Source organism: Vanacampus margaritifer, chromosome 1, assembly GCF_051991255.1.
Source record: "Vanacampus margaritifer isolate UIUO_Vmar chromosome 1, RoL_Vmar_1.0, whole genome shotgun sequence".
Taxonomy (NCBI): domain Eukaryota; kingdom Metazoa; phylum Chordata; class Actinopteri; order Syngnathiformes; family Syngnathidae; genus Vanacampus; species Vanacampus margaritifer.
In genome coordinates, this window is record NC_135432.1 from 19,560,193 (window position 1) to 19,585,540 (window position 25,348).

Sequence of the window (25,348 nt, forward strand, 5' to 3'; positions counted from 1 at the left end):
ATCTCAAAGCCTGGTGAATATGAACCAAAAGAGGTCTTAAACAACAGGACCTGAGACTAAATACTTGTTTCTACTGTGGTCAAGTGTAGTTTGAATGAAGTCGAAGTGCTATTTTGCCTGAAAGAAGGCATGTATGACAAAATGTGATCAGAAAGCTTCTCGTCAACCCCTTACAAGAAATCATTTTCTGTCTCTCTTATTTCTGATTACCTCTATACCCTGTTTACACTTTGACGACAAAGCTCATAAAGACTGTTTAGCTCTACACCTTGAGCCCTTTCATACCATGTCCCCTTGATGACAACCACAAAGCCAATTCCGTGAGCACTCGCTGCCTGCGCAGTTATCACAACCCTCCTTGTTGTGACCACATCCACTCTTTCCGTCAAGAGTCTCAGTAAGCCATTCAAAGGGCCTACCTTGATCCCTGCACAGATGAAGGGATTATCGTAATGTACTGATGTCATGTAGCCAGGTCTAACAAAGCGTTCTTCCCCTCTCTGTGAATGCTTACACACACAGAAACACACAGCGTTTACCAAATCCCAACATCACCAACTAACCACTGTTAATTGTCGAGTTGAATAATGTGAATTTTATAGGAGTAAGGATGAACTTGATAAAACCACTTTTAGTTTTTCTGCTGCATGCTCTACAACAGTCAATCAAACTCAAGAGGAAATGAAGAAATCATTGACAGATGCCCATTTCGCCAAGAAATGACGAATGACGGGTTGACGACTATGATGCGGTTCGGCTGGAAATATTGATGGATTGATGATGACAGAAGGGTGTACCGACAGTTCACGAATGACGCTCAAAATTCATTAACGCAACCACCACTGGAGGTAAGGATGGTTCCTTTTACTCAGGTAAAGAGAGGGGCAGAGCTGATCAACCGATCACACGGTGGGTTTTTGTTGGCTCCAATGGTAGGGAGCGATGCCGGTCTGGGAGGCTGGAAACACCTGAGAGAGTCCACTTGAGTTTCATCTTCCATCTCTGGCAGAACTACTGCCACATCTCGATAGAAACGATGTACATGAGCAGGCTTCAATTGTTGAGGCCGCCAGTCGGAACTTTGACCGTAAAATGGGTGACGCCAGTTGTTTCGGTAATCCCTGAACCCACTGGTGGACACCAAGGGTGAGGAATGTCTTCAAGCTAGAGAAGGAATCCTATTCAGGCTTTTTGACCCAAGGGACTCTGGAGGCAGCTGATGGGTATCATGAAGCTCAGTCATCTGGGAGGGGCTTAGAGTAGAGCTGCTGCTCCTCCTAATCGAGAGATGAGGTTGCTAGGGCAACTGTTTAGGATGCTTAATGGACGCCTTCCTGGTGAGGTTTGTTTTCTGCTTAGGTTGCTATCCCTGTGACTCAACGACTCATGAGCGTAAAAGGACAAAATTTAAATTACTGTCTAACAGACAAGGCTAAATGGTCGTCAATGTTTGCAAAAATGCTTGAGCGTTGTTAAATTTGGATTCAATATCTTCCTTGGGTGTCGCTATTGGTTGCAGTTCTCGTATTGACCAAAGCCTCGTTTCCACCGCCGGTATCTACTCTACTCTACTCTACTCTGCAAAAGCCCCGTCTCCACCAACAAATCTACCCGGCTCTACTCTACTCGCTTTTTCTGGTACCTGCTCCTTTGCGGTTCTAAAAAAAGTAGCCCAGTTCCAAAACGTGACGTAATTATTTTGGAGGCCAATGATTGGTTGGAGACATGTCGACATCAATGTGCAGCTGCGCAAACCACCACCCCAGAAAAAACAGATTAATGCTTGGACTTTTGAGGAGGTGCAAATTTTTTAAACATTTTTGAATGCAGTCTTCTGGTTGCTGCAATATTCATTCGATGTCTTCAGGCTGAAATAAACAGGCACAAACCATTGTTTGCGATCTCTATTGTTTTTGCCCGTGTGTGCAGTGCACGCTAGCTGCAGTCGCTCTAGCATGACATCACTGGCAAGGTGAGGAGGGGCTCCCGGGTGGTGGCCGTGGCAGTGGAGACGCACTGCTTTTTGGTATAGAGCCAAGTAGAGTAAAGCAGAGCAGAGTAGAGTAGAGTAGGGTAGATACCGTCGGTGGAAACGAGGCTCAAATGTCACCCACACCCAATAGCCCGCATCTCTTCAAAGGAAGCTGATTGGAACGATCATATTGTGAACTGAAATCCAATCCTTTTTAAACTTGATGGATTTGTTTAATTCAAATGCCGTCCCACAATTTAGCGATCTTCTTTTCCCAAGGTAATGTCTGATCTATTAAACTTGTTAGAAATGTTGTTGCTGGGTAACCTGAGAGCTCGTCTCGCACAAGAAAAAATGATGAAAAGATTATTTTCCCCCTGTGTTTTCTCAACAGGCAGATAAATAAAAATTGCAACCAAAAAAAGGGGATAAGGTGCAGTTGCCATCCCTAAGTGTCCTTGAACATGACACTGAGCCTCTAATCTCTGATGAGATGGCTGGCACCTCTCACGGCTGCATTCAGTGTATTAGTGTGAATCATTAGTGGCGTGCGCACACACGCACACTCGCACGTACACAAGCTTTTCGTGAAAAGAAAAAGCACATTGCTTACCAGTTGCATCAATGAACATGCATAATATAGAATTGTGGAAACTTGGCAAAGATGAGTTGGAGATCGGTTGTCTTGCTTCATTTTTTATTTTTATTTTTTCAGGAAAGCTCAGTATTGTTCATTCGATTTGACATCATCATTGCTCTCCTTTTTTTTTTTTTATTAAAAAAAAAATAATAATAATTTTTTTTAGACATATATATATATATATATATATATATACTTTTGTATGTGGGTGAGTATGTGTATGTGCGTGTGTGTGTGCGTGCGTGCGAGCATGTGTGTATTCATCAGTTCACCTAAAGCCTATTAAAAAAAATCCCATACTAATAATATAATATAATAATAAATTGCCAAATGCAGAAACATCAATGTAAGTTATCACGATGTGGTGGCTCTCGCTAACAGACAGAATTAAGTAACCAGAATTAGGTTAACAAATTCTATATACGTAGACCATGTTTCTATAAATTTTGATATTTGGTTTTTATTTGAGGCAGATATTTTTTCCATTAAAATGTGATTTATGAGGAGGTTAGACCATTAGTCGATATTCAGAGTTTGTTTATTTTTCCAGTTAACAAGAATTGGTTGTCTTGCTTCAAGTTTTTTATCTTCAATTTTCTCCAATTATTTTTAGATGACAGAAAATGTAACCAAAGTGCTTTGTTTGAACAGAAATAAGCTTGTGTGTTTCGGATCATATGTAGATCTTTGGCCTCCGGTAGAGGTTAATCCTTGTGTCAAGAAAGGTGGATAGTTATTGCAAATAAGGATTATGCCACCATTTATTAAATGTTATTCACTTAAAATGCACCCCCGGCAGTGTTTAATCTTGTATTTGCCCAAACAGCGCACCCGGAATGTGACGTCACGTCATTGACTGGGCTTTCCATTTACCCATCAGTTAATATTGAGTGATACGCCACATCGTTGTTGTTTTCATATGAATTGTCATTTGTTGTCCTATATATAGTGGTTGGGGGCTGGACTCATAGCTCAAATTTGCGATCGCTGTTTTTTGAAAGCATGTCGAAAGACAACACGGCATCAACCTTTAGTTGAAGATAATTACTAACTTAAATCACCAGGATTCCATTGCTGTAAACTATCGAACGGCAGAACCAAGGGTGATCTTCAACCCATCCATCCATCTGTTTACTCAAACGCCTATCCTCTTGGGCTAAATGTTAATTCAGCCGCTTGTCCTAGAAGCTAAGCTAGCCGTTTTGTGTCCTCTCCAGTGTGCACAAGGCCGAATTCCCTTGTGACGTATCCAAGACAAAGGCGTTGAAGCTGGGTTTCATTGACTGCTTTGACAGTTGAATTTAATGCTCCATAGACACAAATACCTCCGGTGCAATTTAATTTACGCTCCCAGCTGACATGCTTGTAGATGAGCTCCAATGAACTGAGAAAAGAATGGAAGCTGTTTTTTTTCTGTGTGACTCATGAACTTGTCATTGTAAGAAAAAATTTAACTTAAAACAAGAATGACCGTAATAGTTTTGCTGTTACTTTACAGTATGTCACACTGACTACGCTCCTCGTTCCCATACAGCAACTGTCCTTCGCACTGCAGTGTATAAATAATTGATAACTTCCATAATTCCTTGTGTGCAGTTGATAACATGACATCTCATCATTTGACAAACTTTTTAGCAATGATCAAAGCGCCACCAAATGGAAGAGAGCAGTGAGAGTGATAGCGGCCTGACGACACTTGTCACTCGACACTGTCTTCGGGCTAATATGTCGCACAAACTGCAATCGTAATAGCTTTTCCCCCCCTCGGAGACGAGAGCCGAGAGTCTTGTCACCCGCCAGCAGCCCATGTCGTCGTTAAATTGTCCAAGAACTGGAGCAGCTCCATGGGGAGCATCCATGGGAGTAGGGGGAAGGGCTTGGGGAGGTGTTGGATCATCAAGGGAGAAAGGGGATGATGCTATTGAACATGTGACCTATGTGTTACAGGATAGTGGCCATTAACCAACATCTCACCTTACCTCTCCTCATCCTCTAATGGTAATATAAAAATGTCTCTAAGCTCACCCCCAACATGGTTCTTATTCTGCTGACCTTATCCACAGTTTTTCCACATTCTGCCAATGACATGATGGCAATTATAGATTTGTACTGTTAGTTATATGACCCAGAACACAGAATATCCATTATTATATATTGTACCCTAGTATTGGGTATTAGTACCTGTCTGTGAGCAACCTAGTATATAGTCAAAAATCTTTGGACATGAAGCGTGAAGTTATTCTGTCTCTTTTACAGCTCTTACAGCTTGGATTCTTCTGGGAATGTTTGCGACAAGATGTTACAGTTAGCCTGTGCGAATATTTCCCCATCTGCTCCATTTCCATTACCCCATCCAAAATGGATTCATTGGGCTTGTTCTACTACAACAAACTCAACCAAGCATACCTTTATGAGCTGTGCTTTGTGCACTGTGGCACAGTCATACTGGAAGAGAAAGCATCTTCCTCAAAACTTTTTCCACAAATTTTGAAGCATACATCCGGCCGTCGTGTATGTCCTCAATAGGTGAGCTGAAGTCTGTCTGTCTGTCTCTATCCATCCATCCATCTATCTATCTATCTATCTATCTATCTATCTATCTATCTATCTATCTATCTATCTATCTATCTATCTATCTATCTATCTATCTATCTATCTATCTATCTATCTATCTATCTATCTATCTATCTATCTATCTATCTATCTATCTATCTATCTATCCATCCATCCATCCACCCAATAACTCTTGACGATGCAGTTGCGGTTTTGCCTCCTCTAACAGCAAGACACAGGTCTTACCATCAAAGTGGCAGATTTATGGCTGTGCCCCTGCAGGTATGTCTGAGTGCAGTCGACACGTAAAGTGTGACACAATTCATTTGACCTTCCTTGATGAAATTTACTGAGCGGTCACATAAGTCTGATACAGCCATTGGATGATGCAAACAAAAATTTTGAATAATCTTGACAAATTGTGGCATCTGATTTCAACACAATTTCAATAAAGGCAGGCAAAGCTAAGCAGGAGATTGATCTCTGAATTTCAGCAAGAACAAGATTTGAAGCTGGAGGACCTAGGAATCAGGATTGGAGCCAGGGCGTAAACACAGTTCGCAAATTATCCAAAACCAACTGACAGGAGTGAAGTTGCCCTTGGCCAGCAGTGACACGGGTATAAAACACGGAATGTTACGAGGCCCAACCTGACGATGTTCCGGGCAAACAAAGTCGAACGTCAAACAAAAGTGTAGCTGACAACCAGGTCAATATATCACTCGAGTGAACATTCATTCTGACTGTTTTGAATTTTAGTACTTGTGCTACACCAAGGGAAAAAACTAGTGAAATTATATATATTTTTTGTAATTTTGCATTTGAATGTCAAAATTCCCTCACAAACCTCTTCTTACATCTTATGCTTGTTTCTAGATACTTACATCAGGTAAAAATTTTGTTAAAGACAATTCTGACTGATCTGGAATTGATCCCAAAGTCAGCTGGTACAGGCTCCAGTTCACCCATAACCCTAAAGAGAATAAGCGGTAGACAATGAATGAATACATTCTGTTTTGTCATCTCATTTCTAGATGTCATTCTACCGACACTCAGACTTGCTTTTCAAATCCTTGGTGATCTGGGAAAAAACAGAAATATGCATATCCATAGACATATGCAGACACTTTGTCACCCAAACTCATTCATTAAAACGGTTGAACAAGCATCTTTAGCTGAATATGGTGCTTGGGGAAGTCTCCAGATCTAATTTGTAAAGACGCTGCAGAATGCACCTTCCAGACAAACTTACATGAAAAATGTTCTGGCTTCTTTTCTCCACCTGAGCCTCTCATGAGGGGAAATAGCTCACAAAATCCCAGAGAAGGCTTGGCTGCACATATTGTTCATGTCATCCTATGTGTGATTGTGAGAGTGCCCAACCTAGTCCAACATCTCCTGCCAGTGAAAATAAACGGTACCGCTATACACAAAAAACATCCTTTTTTTTCCCAAAGGTTTCTTGCTAAGAGTTACTAAAAGCAATGAGAGAGAGATTTGGAATTTGGCACTTTACATTTGCAATTACTGAAAATTTTGTAAGAATTAAATGTTATTATTATAACACTTTATTGAATTGGCATTTTAAATTTATTTGGTCTCATACCTGTAGTTGTCTCTCTGACATGGATGGATTTGGAAACTCATCAACAAAATGGAGCTAAATTGTCCTTTGTTGGTAACTTGAATGATATGGCAAGCTACAATACACCAGCAAATGTAACAGTGAGATATAATAATTTCTTTAACACAATGGAAAGAAAATAATGTTGCTCATCAGTCTTGATTTTTATATGCTTCCTGTGGTTTTGTCACCAGATGTTCAGGATCAAACCTGATGACGTCATCATATTTAGCCCAGTGATTATCAACCAGTGTGCCGTGGCACATTAGTGTTCTGTAAGAGATGATCAGGTGTACTGTGGGAAATTTTCCAATATCAATTGTTTTGACAAAAAAATAATTGTTTTCTCATTTAAAAAAAATATTTGGGTGAATGTATTTATGCTAACAATGTATAACAAGCAAAACAATCAAATGCTATTCCACTAGATTACAAAAGGTACATAATTAAACTGTATATTCACTTTTTGTGTTTTTTCTTGTGGTTTCCTGTGAGATTTTTTTCCAATGTGTGTCTTGTCTCAATAAAGGTTGGGAAACACTGACCTAGCCATTCCTTTCCCAATGAGCTGGAGTTTTGTTTGGGAATTTGGCAGATCATGTTGTGGATGTTATTTTATTACAAGGCCCCAGCGCACTTTGGTGCGCAATTTGGTGAAAGTAGACCAGAATTTAGACCAGCTAAAAGCAGGTCTAAGTACGTGGCACAAGTGGTGTACCGCAATTTTAGTGGATTTAATCGTATTATCGTCTTTAAGATATTTTTCAAAAGCACCTGAACCCGCCCCCCACACCACCACCCTCACCCCCTTCTCCCGACCGTGCCGCAGCCGACGGTAAGTGGGAGGTTCGGTTGTCACACACGGTTGCACGATCAGGGTTAGAGCAGTCTCCAAGTGCTGTCAGGGGTGACATTGATGCAGGCCCTTTCATCATAGTTTTTTGTTTGCATATTGTAACTGTCTTTCCATTCACATACACAGATAATGTAAACATCTGCCTGAGAGGGAACAATGTTATAGAGAAAAAAAGGCTTCCATGCCTCACTTATAAAGGCCACTGGTTCAGTGCAGTAAGAACCAATTGACAAGACGGAATCTAATTTGTCGCACCTTGTTTTCTGAACCAGGCTTTTTTTCATGATCATTATGAAGCATGCAAATGAGCTGCGCATGACTGATAAGTTTCCTAATGCAACTGAACCCTGCTTTGTGCTGCGAATCTACAGCAATCATTAGCCGACGCTCTGGGCAACTAGAAGATGAGGAGGACGCAAGGATGAAAGAGTAAAATCAGATAATAAGGCATGGAAGAAAAACAAGAAGAAAGGCTTCTCCGCACCATTCAATTTCTGCTTCCTTTCCTCTTAACATTTCAACGACGGCCTGCAAACTGGATACAAATTCATGATCTCCGGCAAACAGAATGCAACAACTAATACAGATATGCTTGAATTAAAATGTCTTTTTTGGTGTTACAATGAAGCGTTGTTGACTGAGTCTACTCAAGCAAAGATTAATCTGAAATGTTTTTCATTGTTTTTCACCTGTTTAGCGCACTTGGAAACCCAGCTTTTTTTAATTGAATTTTGACTTATTACTACATTCCAAATAAACAATTTTGCCAACGTCAAGTTCTGTGAGGTGTCACTGCACTTTTTTTTTCCTTTTTATGCTTTGTCACTGTACTTCTAAATCAAATCTTTTTGTCACCTGAGAAGACGAAGAAGAAGAAAAAAACTCTTTAATAAAAAATAAGGTCATAACTCCAAAAACGATTGGGGAACAACAAAACATGGAATTATTATGAAATGTGTTAGCATGAGTAACATGTTTCATAGCATAGCATAGCATAGCATATAGGTATATGTGTGATAACTTGTAGCTTTTTGGGGTGCACTTTTTTTATAGACTCAATAAATAAATCTATTTGTCATGAGAAATTGGCCAAGTTCCAACAGGATAACTAACACGATATTTCCTCGAATTTTCCTTGCCTGGTCATTAATCGCTACAACACGTGAACCACCACTTGAGACTGCGTACGTCATCAATAATGCCATTTCCTGAAAATGAATCCCGTTTTGATCCGCGCTTCAGAAATTCCATCCTGGATTTCTTGACAAACGCTCCGAAGCCTCGGCACATTTTGACCCATTACAAGTGGATACTACCGTACACGTATGGGTTGTTATGGAAACAGGCAAGAGTCCTTGAAGGCTGCCCAGAGTGAGGCTTCATCTTGAGCTTCGGCCTTAGGCCAGCTCGCTGCTCACTTCACTATGATTATGTTCCTCTCTGAGGTGCACCTTCTTTTGTGAAGGCTGCAAGAGAAAACATATGCTTGTATGAATCCCTGTTCTAAGCCCTTATTGTTGTTGTTGTGAGCTTCAAAACATGAGGATTTGATGTCTTTTTTTCCCCCCTACCTGCATTATTCTTCGGTTTATTTCAACGTCCTGAAAAAAGAAGCCCGGTTTGATCCCATGCCATTGTAATCACACTGAAGTATCGTTGAGCAAGATACTGAACACCCAGGTGTGTCTCATCAGTAGGTGAATGAGTAGTTAAATGTAAAACGTCTTGTAAGGTGGAAAAGCATTATTTAAATAAAGTACCATTTAGCATGTCATTTAAATAAACAATAATTTTTAAAGGTTATAAACTTCACAAACCTGGTATTGTTAAAAAGGAATTGTTCCAATTGGAAATCAGATGTATAATGAAATAATAGAATAGAAACAATCTGTAACAGGACCAAATTGGCACCTTCATAAATCCTTTATTAATTGTACAGTAGGGGGCATCGAATGCACTATAAATATGAAAATATCTGACTTTTGGCTTGGCCCAATAATATTCTTTTTTTTCTACTTGAAAAGACGAGATCATCATTAAGCCACATTTCACCGATAATGTCAATGTCATTGTATACTATTTAAAAAACGTAACATGGGTCAATTGATGAATTTTCTTACCGATTTGATGTAAGTATTCAGTGTATATTATTCAACGGAATTTATCTTTAAATTGCCAGTTTTTGTTTTGGGCAGCTGGCTTCAGCCACCTTCAGGACATTTTGGAAATTCTCATACAGTTGTGGTCACATTTATAGCAAAGACCCTCGAAAAGACTGGCCAGCTACGAATTTCTTCATGTGAAAAGGCCAGGTAGGATGAACAAAAGCCGAAAGTGGTCACCATTCAGAAACTATTCAGCTATTCACTAACCCTAACCCTAACCCTAACCCAGTTCAAATGGATTTTTGACGTCTATGTCCGTCAATGGCACTGAATGCGATTGAAGGGAAAATAACCATGGTTTGATATGTCCTCATGTAACCTCTTATATAAGGATATGTTGTTGTCCTGAACTGTTGTACGAGTCCAGGTGCCCAACAATTTGGGAATAAAGGGCGGAATCAACCTGGGAACTCTTCCTTGTTTATACTATAGTCCTCCCTGCTTCGGAAACATGTTTTCGAAGGTGCCTGGGAGTAAATGCCTTGTTTATACTACACTCCTCCCTGCTTCGGAAACATGTTTTCGAGGGTGCCTGGGAGAGGGCTTGGCCAGCCCGGTTTCTCACGCTCACTCCTTTTTGTTAATGAATAAAAGACGGAGCGGCACACGGTGTGGGTAGAGTCAGCTGTGGGATACGTACGATCGCCCAGCCGTTTTGCAGCTCGTTCTACCCGGACCGTCGGCTCTCCGGTCTAGTGTCAAGGTAAGCGCTGATGATGATCATATTATGCTGCTTAGCGTTGAAGTGTGTTGATTGCTGTTTGCGGGGAATAAAAGGCACATTTGTTCTAGCACAGTATATCAATCTCTGTGTATTCATTGTTACCGTCGATCACTCACGATCCTGCATAAAAATATAAAAGTGAAGTAGTGTTTTCCACAAAACAGCGATAATAGTGGGGGTTCACTGTATCGAAATATTTCTGCCTCCATTGCATTGCTCTCATCCAAGATATAGCAGCGACATCAGGTTGTTGATGAGAACATCTGATCAATCCAATTCTATGTGATTGACAACAGCAATGTATTGAATGTTGTCATGCATAACCTAACTCAATCTGGCAACAAAGTCACCTTGATGAATACGAGATGTGACTTTGGTGGACAAGGAAGGATGAAACTGTGGAGCAACCGAAAGAGAACATGACACAAAAGAAGCCTTCAGTAATTCCTCATTATGGCGTGTGATTGCGTCCCATACAAAAAGTGTTTTTGTTGGATTCATCAAGGTATGACATCATCTCTGTTGGCATTCCATCCCCACTCTGAGTCCTTCTATGAAAGTGAATCATCCTTTCACTTTTTCCTGCCTCCCACCATTGCCGCCTTCCCTCTATCACGGCCGAGTCATTGTGACACGCCTCCGAGTGTCTTTGGTCGCAATCTCCTACAACTCATGCTTCTAAAACAAGAGACGTTCGAAGGTCATGAGTAAGTAAGAGCAAGCTGTGTTTAATTTGGGGATTTGAGGTTAAAAAAAAAAGGAAAAAAGTTTGAGCTCAGGTTTGGCCTTTGAACATCTGTAATTATGTACTCTAACAAGAGAGCCTGAAATAAAAATAAAGACAAGTGGTTTTAGCAGTACACAGACTTTACAACAAAATAAAAACAGTCCGTTTGAAAGTGCTATTTTTAAACACATGACCAGACTGTTTCATCACTCTTTTCCTCTGTCACCTCACATTGGGCTTCATTTACTACAATACCAAATAGCGAGCGCTAAATTGCATGTTTATTCACTCTAACAGATTTCACAGGTGTAAAAGTATGGTTGCAATAAACGTTCTCACCATGGAACATTTGAAACAGTACAACAAGCGCAAAATGAAGTTTGAAGTGATGGAATTGGAAGTGTTACTGGAAGGCAAAATAATGAAAAGAAGGAAATTAATCATTTGAATGTCAGCAACTGCATCGAAGGTCCGATTTGTTTGATTTAACTAATCATGAGTGCTAATCCTGCATTACGTTGGATTTAAAACCTGGTACAGCACACCTGGAAGAGAGCCACACTCTAAATGACAAGTGTAATTTAATAACCCTGAGTAAGTCTAAACCATGAAATATATGAGAGAAAATTTGGATTCTTTATAAATAGAGTATTGGTCCTTTTGAAAAAACTAAACCTTTTTTTTTTTTAATCGACTTTCTTATATGACTTGATTTGTGTCATATTTGATACATCCGGTCACAATGCTTTAAATTCATACATTTATAACTGTCAAAACTATAATAATAAACAAAATCAGAAAGAACATCTCCCACTATTAATAAGTCTAGGTGTCTCTCCTTTCTCAATTGGGGCCAATTTGCAAGGAAAAGCCGTCAGCCGCGTGATACTGCCCTCTAATGGATTATCCATGCAATGCATGTGTCAGATCATATACGTCAGGGTTTTAATAAGAAAAAAAGATTATACTTGAGAAATAGAGGGCTCAAAATGTCTTGTATTTAATATGACATGTTTGGTGTTAGAGGTTTAAGCGTTGGTGTTGAAGTGCTTCCCCCATGAGCGAAAATGTCTCTGCTCTTTTCTTGCTCTCCTTTCTCTTCACACTGTGGCTTAATTGAAATCAACTAGGCACTCGCCTGACTGCAAGGCCCAAGATCCGCCCTGTTCATCATGAAAATGCCCCGTAGAGCGCAAACACAGAGCAATTCCTCGTGGAGTGTTATCAACAATTTGATATTAGGGTGAAGCTCCAGCAGCCATCTGCAGCATGTCTGTGACAGGAAACGTAATCAAATAGCTCGTAGGTAGGTTTGGATTGCATGACACCAATGTATTGTATAAACAGGCCACTCATCACTCACCGTCACTATAGCAACAGTGATCTTACAATTTCAGAATGTGTTTGATTTCTACCATCACGGCACAGCAGATGTTTCTCTGTTATGCAACTTGGAACACTGCCAAGTCGGGCTGCGCACGATTTGGTGGTGACTTGGATAGAGTTGCGAAAAACAAACGCGGAATGAGAATTTCCGATTCGAGTCAGCATAGCATATTGTTATCAAACAGGACTTTTCAGAGGGCCTTATACCGTCTCCGTATGTGTATCTACATGCGTGAATGCTACATATGTGCTACGTTCCCGCCGACGCCCGACTAATACGCATTCAATGTAACTGTTAAGTAGTAAGTCAATAAAGCCCAGATAGTCAGTGCGCCATCCTAGCAACAAAGAAAAGGGAGTTTGCAAAGTTGTACGCCGGAACTAGCTTAGTGCTAGCTAGCACGAGGCTAGTACAACACAACGAGGATGGATTTAAAATGGGGAAAAAAAATCCTGGTTCTGCCATTGGCCACGGTATGGTGCGAGGTCCTGCAGATTAAATTAAATTATGTTAGACTACAAAGCAAAACCTTCCTGTGGGTTATTATTTCAACGCGCCGCACATTCCGATAAGTGAATAAATCTTTGTAATGTATTAGGGGTGTTAAAAAAATCGATTCGGCAATAAATCGCGATCTTACAGTGCACAATTCTCGAATCGATTCTAAATGCGGCCAAATAGATTTTTGATGGAAATATTCAACAAAACGTCTTACTTAGTTAGGGTTAGGGTTCACACTTTAAGCATGGAAGAATGTTCTATTAATGGAACATTAAGGCTTAATATTTTATTTCAGGGCTGTTCAAACATGAAACAGACTGCAACCTTTTGTTTGTTAAATACAGTAGCTCAGTTATAAACCTGAAGTTTCAGATAAATAAATAAATGTTCATACAAATCTTACAGTGTACATGTACAAGTTTAATGATTAGTATTTTCTAAATTTGAGTAAAAAAGAAAAAAAATCGCAATAAGCAATTTATAGATTTATATCGGGATTAATCGGTATGGAATCGAATCGTGACCTATGAATCGCCAGGTACTACGCAATTCAAACCCCTATAATGTATAATGCCATTAAAGCCAATTTTAATGGCATTAAATCATTTTTAACATTTTGATACAATTTTATTTTTCATTTGTTGAGCTATACGACCTTAGTGAGGATAAGCGGTACAGTTAATGGATGGACGGATGACATGTTTTTTTTAAAAAAAAATTTAATAAAAGCGCAAAATGCGATCAATTCAATTGTAATTCGCTGACGCTAACACAAATGGTGAGTAGACTTTTTGGGTGCTAAGATCTACTCACAATAGTCTGTTCAACAAAGAGTTATTCTTACCTTATAATGACGTACATGACCAGAAAGTTCCCCACCAAGCCAATGACGCAAACGATCATGTAGACCACCACAATGGTGACCTTGACTCCCGTCGGCAGAAGGGCGTCTGTGTCATTGTAGGCGCTGCTGAAGTTGTTGTGGAAAAGCGAGTCGTTGTAGAGCTGCAGGTGACTCAGCTCGGCCAGCAGGAGCTCGTCGGGGAAGTCCATGTCCGGGTCAGGTCACAGGGCAAGAAGATGACCTGAGAAGAACACAAAAAGACTTAAGTCTTTCTCTGCTGGTCTAAACAAAACATATTACCAAATCGTTTTTCATTTACTTATATAAGAACACTCAGTTACGATGACGTAAACTTAATGTATATATCATATAGATTTGAAAATGTAATTGTTAGCGTGACTATACATTTACAGTGGCAACAGTTAGCCATTCTTTCACCACATACGACTCCTCTCACTTTGATGACATATTTTTGTCTAACAAATTTGTTGGGTTTTAATAGGATTTAATTTTTCGAAAATGTTTTTTCCCCCTTTAGTTTTCATTAGCATTATTGGTAGTTTTAGGTTTTTTCAAAAAGAGTATTTGTTGTGTGCAATTTTTTTATAGGTCACAATAAGTATTGTGTACTAAAGTAAAACACAATTCCGAAATGACTGATCACCCTTCCTTCTTTTATATTGAAAATGGAAATAAATAAATTTACAGTAAAATAAACCCTGAAAGCATATGCATGAAATTAATTGTCAAAGACAAAAACGAAGGACATTTTTACTATTTACAATTGAAAGTTTAATTTTATTTTTGAACGTAAACGTTTTTTTAATGTAATTTTTTTATTTATTTACTATAGTAACCTTGTCACAATGAAGACAATTATTGGGACATGCAGCCAATACACAGTTGGAAGATGGGAAAAGTAAAAAAAAAAACATAAGAGAGAAGGGCTTTCCACAAACCTTCCCCAATTTTTAGCGACAGTACAGTAGTTACTGATGCTTTCCTGCATCAGCTGCTGCAACAACACCTCAAACTGCTGCCACAAAACCGACTCCTGTGCTCTGCCTCTTTCCGTGATGAATATTCATCAAAACAGTAACTCTGCGGCTGCAGCATCCCCGCAGTTACTGCCAGCCTCAATACATGTAGTCGACAGTATATGCGTTAACCCCCCCGCCCCCAACACAGACACTCTTCTTACATCCCACCATACGCAATCCACATCAAGACACTGCAGGGCGGAAAAAAAGGTGCAACGCAATGTTTTCCTTTTATGATGACAGGTGCTCATTACAGATCTTGCGTAAGACAAGATGTCATATTTTAAATTAATACATGGAAGCTGTTGAGGGGAAGTCAAAAGAATAGCAAGCATGTGTGTAGTATTGCCAAGTGCTGGCCTCACTAGAATTTTCCAGTGTTCCATTTGGACAAAGTTGTCATCTTTGTGCAACTGCCTATGAAATAGTAGTAAAAGCAGGTTAACAACTGCTTACTGTTTCATGGGGTGTGCCAAAAAATCGATTCTCATTTAGTATGATTTAGAATCGATTTTAAGTGTCCCAAAATCTATTTTATTTAAATTATTTTATACTGTCTTGCCTTTGTCTGTGTGTGCCTTTATTTGGAGCGCTGTTCATGTTGTACTCGGTTTGACCACTGGGAGGCACTGTAGTTCCACGCGGTCTAATACACTTTTTTTTATTTTATTTTATTTTTTATTTTTGTTTGTTTTTTGTTTTTTTAAGGAGAGCTCAGTATTGTTCATTCGATTTGACATCATCATTGCTCTCCTTTAAAAAAAAAAAAAAATTTAAAAAAAAAGTTTTTTTTTCTTTTTTTTAAATATATATACATATATATACATATACACACATATATATATATATATATATATATATATATATATATATATATATATATATATATATATATATATATATATATATATATACACTTTTTTTTTGTATGTGGGTGAGTATGTGTATGTGCGTGTATGTGCGTGTGTGTGTGTGCGTGCGTGCGTGCGAGCGTGTGTGTATTCATCAGTTCACCTAAAGCCCATTAAAAAAAAATCCCATACTAATAATATAATGTAATAATAAATTGCCAAATGCAGAAACATCAATGTAAGTTATCACGATGTAGTGGCTCTCGCTAACAGACAGAATTAAGTAACCAGAATTAGGTTAAAAAATTCTATATACGTAGACCATGTTTCTATAAATTTTGATATTTGGTTTTTATTTGAGGCAGATATTTTTTCCATTAAAATGTGATTTATGAGGAGGTTAGACCATTGGTCGATATTCAGAGTTTGTTTATTTTTCCAGTTAACAAGAATAGTTTTTTTAGCGATAGTAAGGGCTAATACACTGTTAAGTTGAAGCCACAGAGAGTAGAAGGAAAAAGTCACAATCAAGTTATTAATAAAAATTAGTTTTTTTCAGCCTGGAGCCGTTCTTTTGAGTGCTAAAAGTGCTGCAAGTAGCGCGCTAATGAGCATTAGTGAGTCAGACTGGAGTAGATCATTTAAATTCCTTGCACATCTATAGATTGAAGCAAAAATCATTGTCAGTCAAATCATTTTGAATCAAAAATCGTTCTTAACTCTTTGACGCCAGACGTTTTTAGAAAAGGGATGCCGTGGGTGCCAGCCGAATTAAGCATTTTGACTGATCTTTCAAGGTCCACCGAAAATTTTGTGTTTGGACTATGGAAACACACATACTACCAAATGAAAGATTGGACTCTCATCTTTCATCAGAAAAAAAAGTTTGTTTCTACCTTATTCCGTTTTTCAGTAATCAACACTAGAAAATGGTTACTTTGACCCAAATGCTGTTTTGAAACAAAATACGGAGAAATCAAGCTTTTTGTGAAACGATATTATTTCATGCACTCAAATGAATTTGACACCTTTTTTTTTCCATGAATGATGCCACAAACACTTAAACAGTGCTTTACTTCTGTAAAACACTACCACCAACAATGAAAAAGTGTTTTTTTGATAGCAAGATACGTTTATTTACATTCAACGGTGTAACAATTTGACAAAACAATTTGGCAAACTATTTACAAATGTGTGCAACCGTGGTACTATTTACAATTGTGTGGATGTTTCAAATAGAGTTTTTCTTTTTGTAACACTCCCCTGCGTGCAAGGGGACGCAGCAGGATTTGCACAACAGATTAGTTTCACTGCGATTGCAGACGCTACACTTTCTTGCTGGCTTTTTTTTCCGGGGAATAGCAAGTATATACTGCAGTATGTGTTTGGCCATGTTGTCATCAAGTCTACTCTCAGGATCATGATACGGTGACGTTACGGTGTTGTTACGTCTGGCTTCCTCATGTCCTTCAGTTCCTATACCGGGTGGTAAGAGATGTTCTGATCCATCGTATCCACTCCATTCATGGTGGCATCGTAGTCCAGAACCAGTGTCTTCTCCGTGATCAGACTGTACCCACTCCTCCGATGAATATGCATTGGACTCGGGGCACTCTTCGTCGTCCGATTGAACGTCCGCCTGAGCAGAAGTGCTCGGTTGTGCTCCGCGTTTTCCGGCGTTAGCATCGCTAGCCGGTGAGGCTTTACGACTTGATCATAGCCGCCGCGTCAACGCTTCCAACTTCGGCGTCACCCTCGGAGTCACCATCATCATCGTCGTCGTCATCAATGTGCTCTTTAGCATTGGTCGATGCTTTTCGTCTTTGAAAAAAATGCTCAAGCGTGAGCTGCTTGCAACCGGTCGCCATTTTCGCTTCCCCAGCCATTCTCCCCTCAACACTCTAGCTCCGCCTCACGTCTTCTACTGACGCCTACCCAATCTTGTCCAAAGAGAGTCATCGCTGCCATCTAGGGGCCAAAAACTTTCAGCACAGCTGGCCAAGGCTTTCCTCCACCCGTTTCCAAAAAAAAACATAGTGAACGTCTTTGGCAGTCCTCCGTAGGATTTTACTAAACTTTATTTAACGTTTTTGGCAGTCAAAGAGTTCATCGAAAATCGATTCTGAATTGAATCGCAGACCCAAAAATCTGAGTCAAATTGAATCGTGAGACATTCAAAGATTCCCACTCCTAATAAAAACATTTTATGTATAGGCAAAATAATAGACTAATTGATTCTATAGAGTTCTGTCGATTGTGTGGTTTTGAATGCTGATTAATCTACATGAATTTTTTACAAATGACAACACTGGGGGAAAAATGACATATTTTACAACTTTTATAACGACATCAATTTAGTGTCCAATCAAAACAACGAAACATGCAGGCTTTAATATCAAAGCCACTGGCAACAAAAGTGAGTAGACCCTGAAGAAAAAATGTGTGCCCAAAGTGTCAATGGCTGCCTGAGTATGAAGTCCACCAGCGTCGTATAAATTGCCAGTAGAATCCTCTTCCACTCCTCCTCAATGTTGACAAATCATGGCGGTGACGGTTATGCTACTCCACCCTCCATTTGAAGATGCCCCAAAGACGCTCAATAAATGACATGCTTGGCCAAGCTTGACCTTTACCCTCAGCAAGACAGTGGCCATATTGGAGGTGTATTTGGTGTCGTAATCTTGTTAGAATGCGACCCTTCGGTCCACTTTCTGCTGCTTCTATACACTAAATGTTGGCATTCAAGGTTCCCTTCAAGAATTGTGACTCCCTAGTGCCAGCCACAGACAATTACACTCCCACTACCTTAATTGACTCTAGGCAAGGCACACTTTTCTTTGTAGTGGTTGCTGCCACACACGCTTGACTCCGTCTGAACCAAATACGTTTATCTTGCTCTCATCAGCCCACAGACAGTAGTAACTGTAATCCATGTCTCTAATTTGCTTGTCCTCAGCAAATATGTTCATGTCCATTTCTTCCTTCTGGCACAACACAGCCACAGACGCCAATTTGATGCTTTATGCTACCATGTTGACAGCGCTCACATGTTTTTGTTGATTCAGCTGTATGTCAAATGTATGTTCTTGCCCACCATGTTGCAGCTCAGTTTGAGGGTGTTGGCACTATCATAGCCTTTCTCATGTAGAGCAAGATTATAATTTTCTTGCCACGAGGTGTCCTATTGAACTTCAAGTGAGCAGTATAAGAGAGAGTAAGAGTGATAACACAAAATGTAACACTGCTCTCCCTTCACACCTGACAACTAACAATAACGAGTCACATAACACAGGGGGAAGAGAAAATAGCTAATTGGGCCTGATTTGGATCATTTTCACTTGTGATTTGCACTGTTGACAATCATTGCTGTGTGTTGACTTATTTTGAGGAGACCGAATTTTTACAGTTATACAATATGTGCAATCACAAAGTCAGGTAACATTGTAGCAAAGTGTCATTATTTTCCCTGTGTTGTCCTGTGAAAATACATATGATGGTAAAATACACTCAACAAAAATAGAAACGCAACACTTTTGTTTTTGCTCATATTTTATATGGGATGAACTCAAATATCTAAAACTTTTTCCACATACCCAATATCACAATTTTTCTCAAATATTGTTCACAAACCAGTCTAAATCCGTGATAGTGAGCACTTCTTCTTTGCCGAGATAATCCATCCCACCTCACAGGTGTGCCATATCAAGATGCTGATTAGACACCATGGTTAGTGCACAGGTGTGCCTTAGACTGCCCGCAACTGCACCTTCCAGGCTGGCCTTTTTTTGTGGGCAGTCTATGGAGGTGGGATGGATTAGTGAACAATATCTGAGAGAAATGGTGATATTGTGTATGCTGCAAAAGTTTGAGATCTTTTTTTACGTTTTACGTTTATATTTTTATTGAGTGTAGTTACGAAAATGTGAGTAGTGTACTCACTTTTGTGATGTACTGTATCCCAAAGTCAGCTGGGATGGCTCATCCATGAAACCTTCTGAGGACAAGCGCTACAGAAACATGTCTGGCTTTCCTGTATATTTAAATGATATCAGGTGTCAGGAGAATAAAAGTGACCTAATCAGGGGAGGGAATCAAGAACCCTCTGCCTTCCTGTTAGTTGAAAGCAAAGCTGGTTTGGAAATGTTTCAACATTCAGTGGGCATTCCTTTTCATCCAAATGCTGGCTGGCTGGCAAGGACAGTAAATCAAGTTGTGTAGCAGTGCGGAAGCAGTTCAAGCAGCCACGATCGTCTTCCAACTCCTCGCAGTGTTTGCGTTACTGTGGCCACACCGTCGAGTAATAGCAGCCCGAGTGCTTTGCTTGTCTTTCTCGTGTTTACTTAACTCTTATACGGTGTTGTCACAAAATTCAAACAGTAAAAACGTTTTTACAATTTGGAATTCAATCAAACGTTGTGGTTAGCACATCTGCCTCTGCGTTGAGAGATTCCAGGTTCAAATCTTGGCTCTGGACCTCCGGAGTGGAGTTTGCATTTGCATGCTTTCCTACTGCTTTTGAAAAACGTACATGTTATGGTCATTGAAGAGTTGGCCCGAGGTGTGAATGCGAGGGTGGATGGTTGTCCTTGCCATCAACATTTTACACTTGTTTGACATTTAAAATGTTATTTACAACTGGAAACATTGCCCATTAGTTAATAACGTTTTAGGGCGCACTCACACAAGGGCCATTCCTTCCGTACCGTACTAAATCATTAAAATATTCACTTGATACAGAATCATCTTTACATAATATATACATTTATTTTTCTTCTTTTTTTCTGGAGAGCTCAGTATTGTTCATTCGGTAATTTTACCGATTTGACATGTCATCATCATTGCTCTCTCTTTTTTTTTTTTTTTTGTATGTGGGTGAGTGTATGTGCATGTGCGTGTGTGCGAGTGTGTATTTATTAGTTCACCTTAAACCTATTTAAAAAATCCCATACCGTTCACCTAAACCGAACACTTCAGAACCCAGCCAGAGCCGTGAGGCCGTCAGGAGACCCGAGGAAGGACCAAAGAAAGGAAAGTGAAATCCAGCACCGACCAGACACCACCCACCGGGTTACCAACCAGAATCTTTCACCAACCTCAGAGACATCTAAATTCCAACAAATCAGGGAGACCTCAAGAGACCAAAGGAAAAACTAGAGAAAGGAAGGAAGGACAGACGAAGCGGAGTGAGAACCACAGACACCAGCCTCCACCGATACAACAACCAGAGGAAGAAGCAGATTGTGTCTGAGTTTCGATAGATGCTGGTGTGCTGGATCTGGCATGCATGAAAATCTCCACCAAAGAGGGGAGCCGTCGACCCCTGCCAGGATAGAGCAAGCGCAACACCTCAGGTTTACATAATATGAGAGATGATCAACAATTTGAAGAAGGAACTCTCCGTCCTACTTGAATGTTTTACAATTCTGTGGCATTTGTGACTCACTCAAGGCAAGAAGAGAAACTTCTCTTCTCATTTGCTTCAGGTACAGGCTCCTTTATTGAGTGAACGTCAGCTACTGGCAAGCTCCTTTTGAGCTTGTCACAGCGAAACGAACAGGAGCTTCACTAAGCACAATGCTGACTTAACTTGCTGTACAACACAATGACGCACAACAATAATAAGTAAACACGTACACTGCATTTTAAATGTTGATGCAAATGATGGTTTTCTCAGTTTTTTTTAAAGAAAATTATAAATTGTCAATGCAAATGGCACTCAGCATAATTTTCAATAATTTGAATGTTTTTATACAAACGTCTGAATGATAACCGTATTTTCTTCCAGAAAATAAAAATGTCATTTTTGTTCATATGCACTAAGTTTATTTATATAGCCCTTAATCACAAAAAAAGTCTCAAAGGGCATTACATTATGTAGTATTACGACATCCCCTGATCGAGCCACAAGAGGGCAAGGAAAAACTAAAAAACTAAATAAAAAAATTGAAGGGGAAAAATATGAAACCTTGAGAAGGGACCGCAAATGTGTTCCAAATGATTATGCACAGCAATGTTTCAACACATTTTATTAGTTGTAAACTGAAAATAGTCATTTGTTAAATTTGCAGCATTATGAGCTCGACACACAGCGAATTACGTACCTCGGCGCCTCCCATGCCAAACTTGACAAACGGGATGCGACGGCGGCAGAAACATTCGTCACTCTGGTGTTATCACAGATTTAATTGTCTATTAAAATTGGAGGGAATCGAAACATTTTCACTTTTCCCACGTTCCATTTCCTATTATTATTTGTATTATTATTATTATTATTAACTGTTACAAAAATTGTAAAGAAAACTTACCGGACAAAATAACCCTGTACCAACAAGCTCTCATGCTCCCATGCCTTTTTGTTGACGTCACGGAAATGATTGCGTGAAGTATCGTACAAAATGATAGTTTTTTTTTACAAAATGATAAACGCTGCTAAAATGACCTAATCCATTTTGCTGGATAGCCCACTGTGTAACATGTCCCGCGTTCATTGGCTCATCAATGAAACCTTCGCTGATTGGTTGAAGCCTCTGTGACAGCGCCAAAAGTTGAAAATGTTTCAACTTTCTAGTATTGCGTCGCGAGCCGTGCACGCGCGCGATTTTTCACATGCACGAATGTCTCGTGTCGCCGAGGGGGTTGGGGGAAGGCGATTTTTGCCTTGTCGCCCTGCTTCCATAGAAAATGAATTGAGAGCGAGCGCCGCCGCCTCCCGTGTGCACAGCCCATTAGGAGGCTGTATTTGCTGAAATCAACACACTTGAAGTCACTTTAAGAAACACTTGACAAAAGTGGCAAAATGTCATAATTTGGTCAAAACATCTATTTTTCTGTAAATCTTTTTTCACTTATTTTACATTATTGTTTTTGCAGTTATTTAAACAAAATTAAGTTGTGTTTTTCTTTTTTAAAAAAAGTACAGATAAGAAGAATACCGTTAAGGCACCGGATCGATAAGTAGTATCGATAAGATCTTAACAATACCAATCACTAACCGTGACGAAGGGTGTCAAGGACAATTATTTTAACTGTTCTTTTGCAGTACAATCAAGTTATTAAGAATCCTTTACATTAATTGATTCATTTTCACCACAGGAACTCACATTGTACTTCCTGTAAAATGGTGTCACTATGCGATTACACTTTTTTTCTTCACATTTCATGGAGATGAAGATTTGTATTTATTTATTTATTTCCTATCACACACAATTCAAAAAAATGACAATTTTCAGCCGGCAGCCTCAAAAACTAAGTCATCAAAGCGGTTGACCTTCCCTAAATGAAGGTGCGCCCATGAAAGACTGGCTGCATCTGCCTGATAAATACAGCACATGCTCAGTGCGTCAATAAATCTGTCTGAGTGTGTTTTGTTTTCCAGGTTCAATCTCCGAGCCTGCGTGTGTGTGTGTGTGTGTCTGAGCTTTGATGAATAATCATTCATCCCACAGTCGAAAGTGTGTGTCCATGTACGGCTTCCTTTTACGTGACAACTAATAGGAAAACACTTGTTGCATTAACATTACATTACAAAGACCCCATCCAGTCTCATGAAAATGCAAAGGCGATTTCTTATTGTTCATAAGTACGCTTGTGTGATTAAGTAAGCATACGTCAGTGAAAACGGAAGAAGATGTAGAGTTGTTTAGTCTTCATGACTCTAAATAACTTTGGTTACATAAGTAGTCATTTCTACCCGGGTGCGATGACACTGATGATTAAAAAAAAAACACACACGCACACACCCACTCGCAGCTTCTGCTTCCACTGCTACTTCGGAGTAGCTTGCTTTATAGCACAATAAACTGTTACTAATACTAGCACAGAAGCGGGTGAAGAGAGTGAACAAAAATGAGGCGGTTAATCCAGATTTTGTGTCTGAAGTTTCTACTTGACATGTTTGCGTTTACATTCAATCTGGTGCGCATGTGTGTATGGTTTCCTTACACAGTGACATTGCCATCTACCGGCCTGGCATGCACAATACTGTATTTTTAGTTTAGCTATTGCCTGTTTGTAAAAGTATGTAAATGTAAAAGGCCCCACTTAATACTTTCGGCATATATAGCTTTTTTGTTGTTGTTGTTGGTGGTGGTGGTCAAAAGCGCATTACTAAAGCAACAAGTTTGAAGGCAAACTATCCTTTCCGCCATATTGTGTATAAAGCTGTGAAACCTAATCAAATGTATCAACACATTCAGCCTCAATGTTGTCACATCAACTTCTTGCTTAACCTGCAGAAAACAAACACGAACAACTTTGCTGTTAAAAGCGTGCCAGTTATTTTGTGTGCACGTGAACCCATCACGCCAGACTCGTCTTTGGTTTTGTTGCCATGCAGATGAGGCGGCAAACTATGTCAGCATTAACAACTCGAGTCCCAAAAAAAAAATCACAGCGAGACGTCCCACAATGCATCACATCACGCACGATAGTGGAAGAAGTCACCTCAGCCAGACCGACCGACACACAGGTGCGTATAAGTAGGTATACAATGGAATGGAATGTAACGCACTGCAGCCCTCTCCCTGTCACCTAAACACGCACCGCGGTACAAACTGCAGCCGCATTTTTGCACACTGAACGCATCATCTGCACGGCGACTGCAGATGTCTTGAAAACCTCCCCGCAATGATCAGCGCATCTTCATGTTCTGCTGCAGCGGGCTAGGTCTGGATCTAGTGAAGCTCAGTCTAGTCTAGGTCCCCCGTTCCCGGTCGTGGTCCTACCTTTTTCTTTGCGGACTAAACGCAGATACGCTGCAAGTAGTTGTCGCCTGACTGCAGCGTCCTGCTGCCTTGCTCGTTTCACTCCGCAGCCGACTGCACCGGGGAAAAGAAGAAGATGTAGAAGAAGAAGTGTTGGTCCACAAGCAGTCGGTCCGGTGCGGATGAAGAAGAGGGAGGGAGGAGGGAGGGAGCGACGGACGGCTTTACCTCTCCGCGCGGAGCATTCCGCATCAGCCGGGTGGCAAAACGGGTGGGGGTAGGAGGTTTTGGCAGACCCAGGGAGGAGGGGTGTATAAGATGCACTCCTCCCCCCACCACTGACAGATGAATCGAAGCTCAACATCTTCATCTCCATGCTCGCAAATAGGCCACAGGAAAATCATTAATGTCCAAAAAAAAAAAACTTGGAGCATATAGGCTATACGTTTTGTTAATTTAAAAAAAAGAAGCTAATTGTATTAGTTTATATCAAATTTGAGCAATGATTTTGTACAAACCTTACATTTTAATTTGATCTCAATCAAGACTGCAGATTGTTTTCACCCTTTTTGCTTTCATGATTTCTTTCTTGCTTTTCTTGTTCTTTTCTTTCATTTTGTCCTATACTTTCTTGCTTGCTTCCCAAGCGGGGATTCAAACCCAGAACCTCGAACAGCAGTTCAGCAGTATCATGATACAGCCGTAATCGCTCAACCGCTTTACCCATGCCCTGTGCTTTCCATCATAGATGTCTGTCTAATT

At 39.9% G+C, this 25,348-nt stretch overlaps 1 protein-coding gene across 1 annotated transcript in view; it reads right to left on the reverse strand.

Moving 5' to 3' along the window:
• Window positions 1-24,803, reverse strand: part of LOC144060901 (nociceptin receptor-like) — a 51,755-nt gene extending 26,952 nt beyond the window's left edge. The window contains exons 1-2 of the mRNA XM_077580830.1: window positions 24,608-24,803; window positions 13,994-14,234 (exon numbers count right to left, since the gene is read on the reverse strand). Of these exons, the coding sequence (XP_077436956.1) occupies window positions 13,994-14,202 (209 nt within the window). The 5' untranslated portion in view covers window positions 14,203-14,234; window positions 24,608-24,803. The remainder of the gene's footprint in view (window positions 1-13,993; window positions 14,235-24,607) is intronic.
• Window positions 24,804-25,348: the final 545 nt, after the last annotated feature.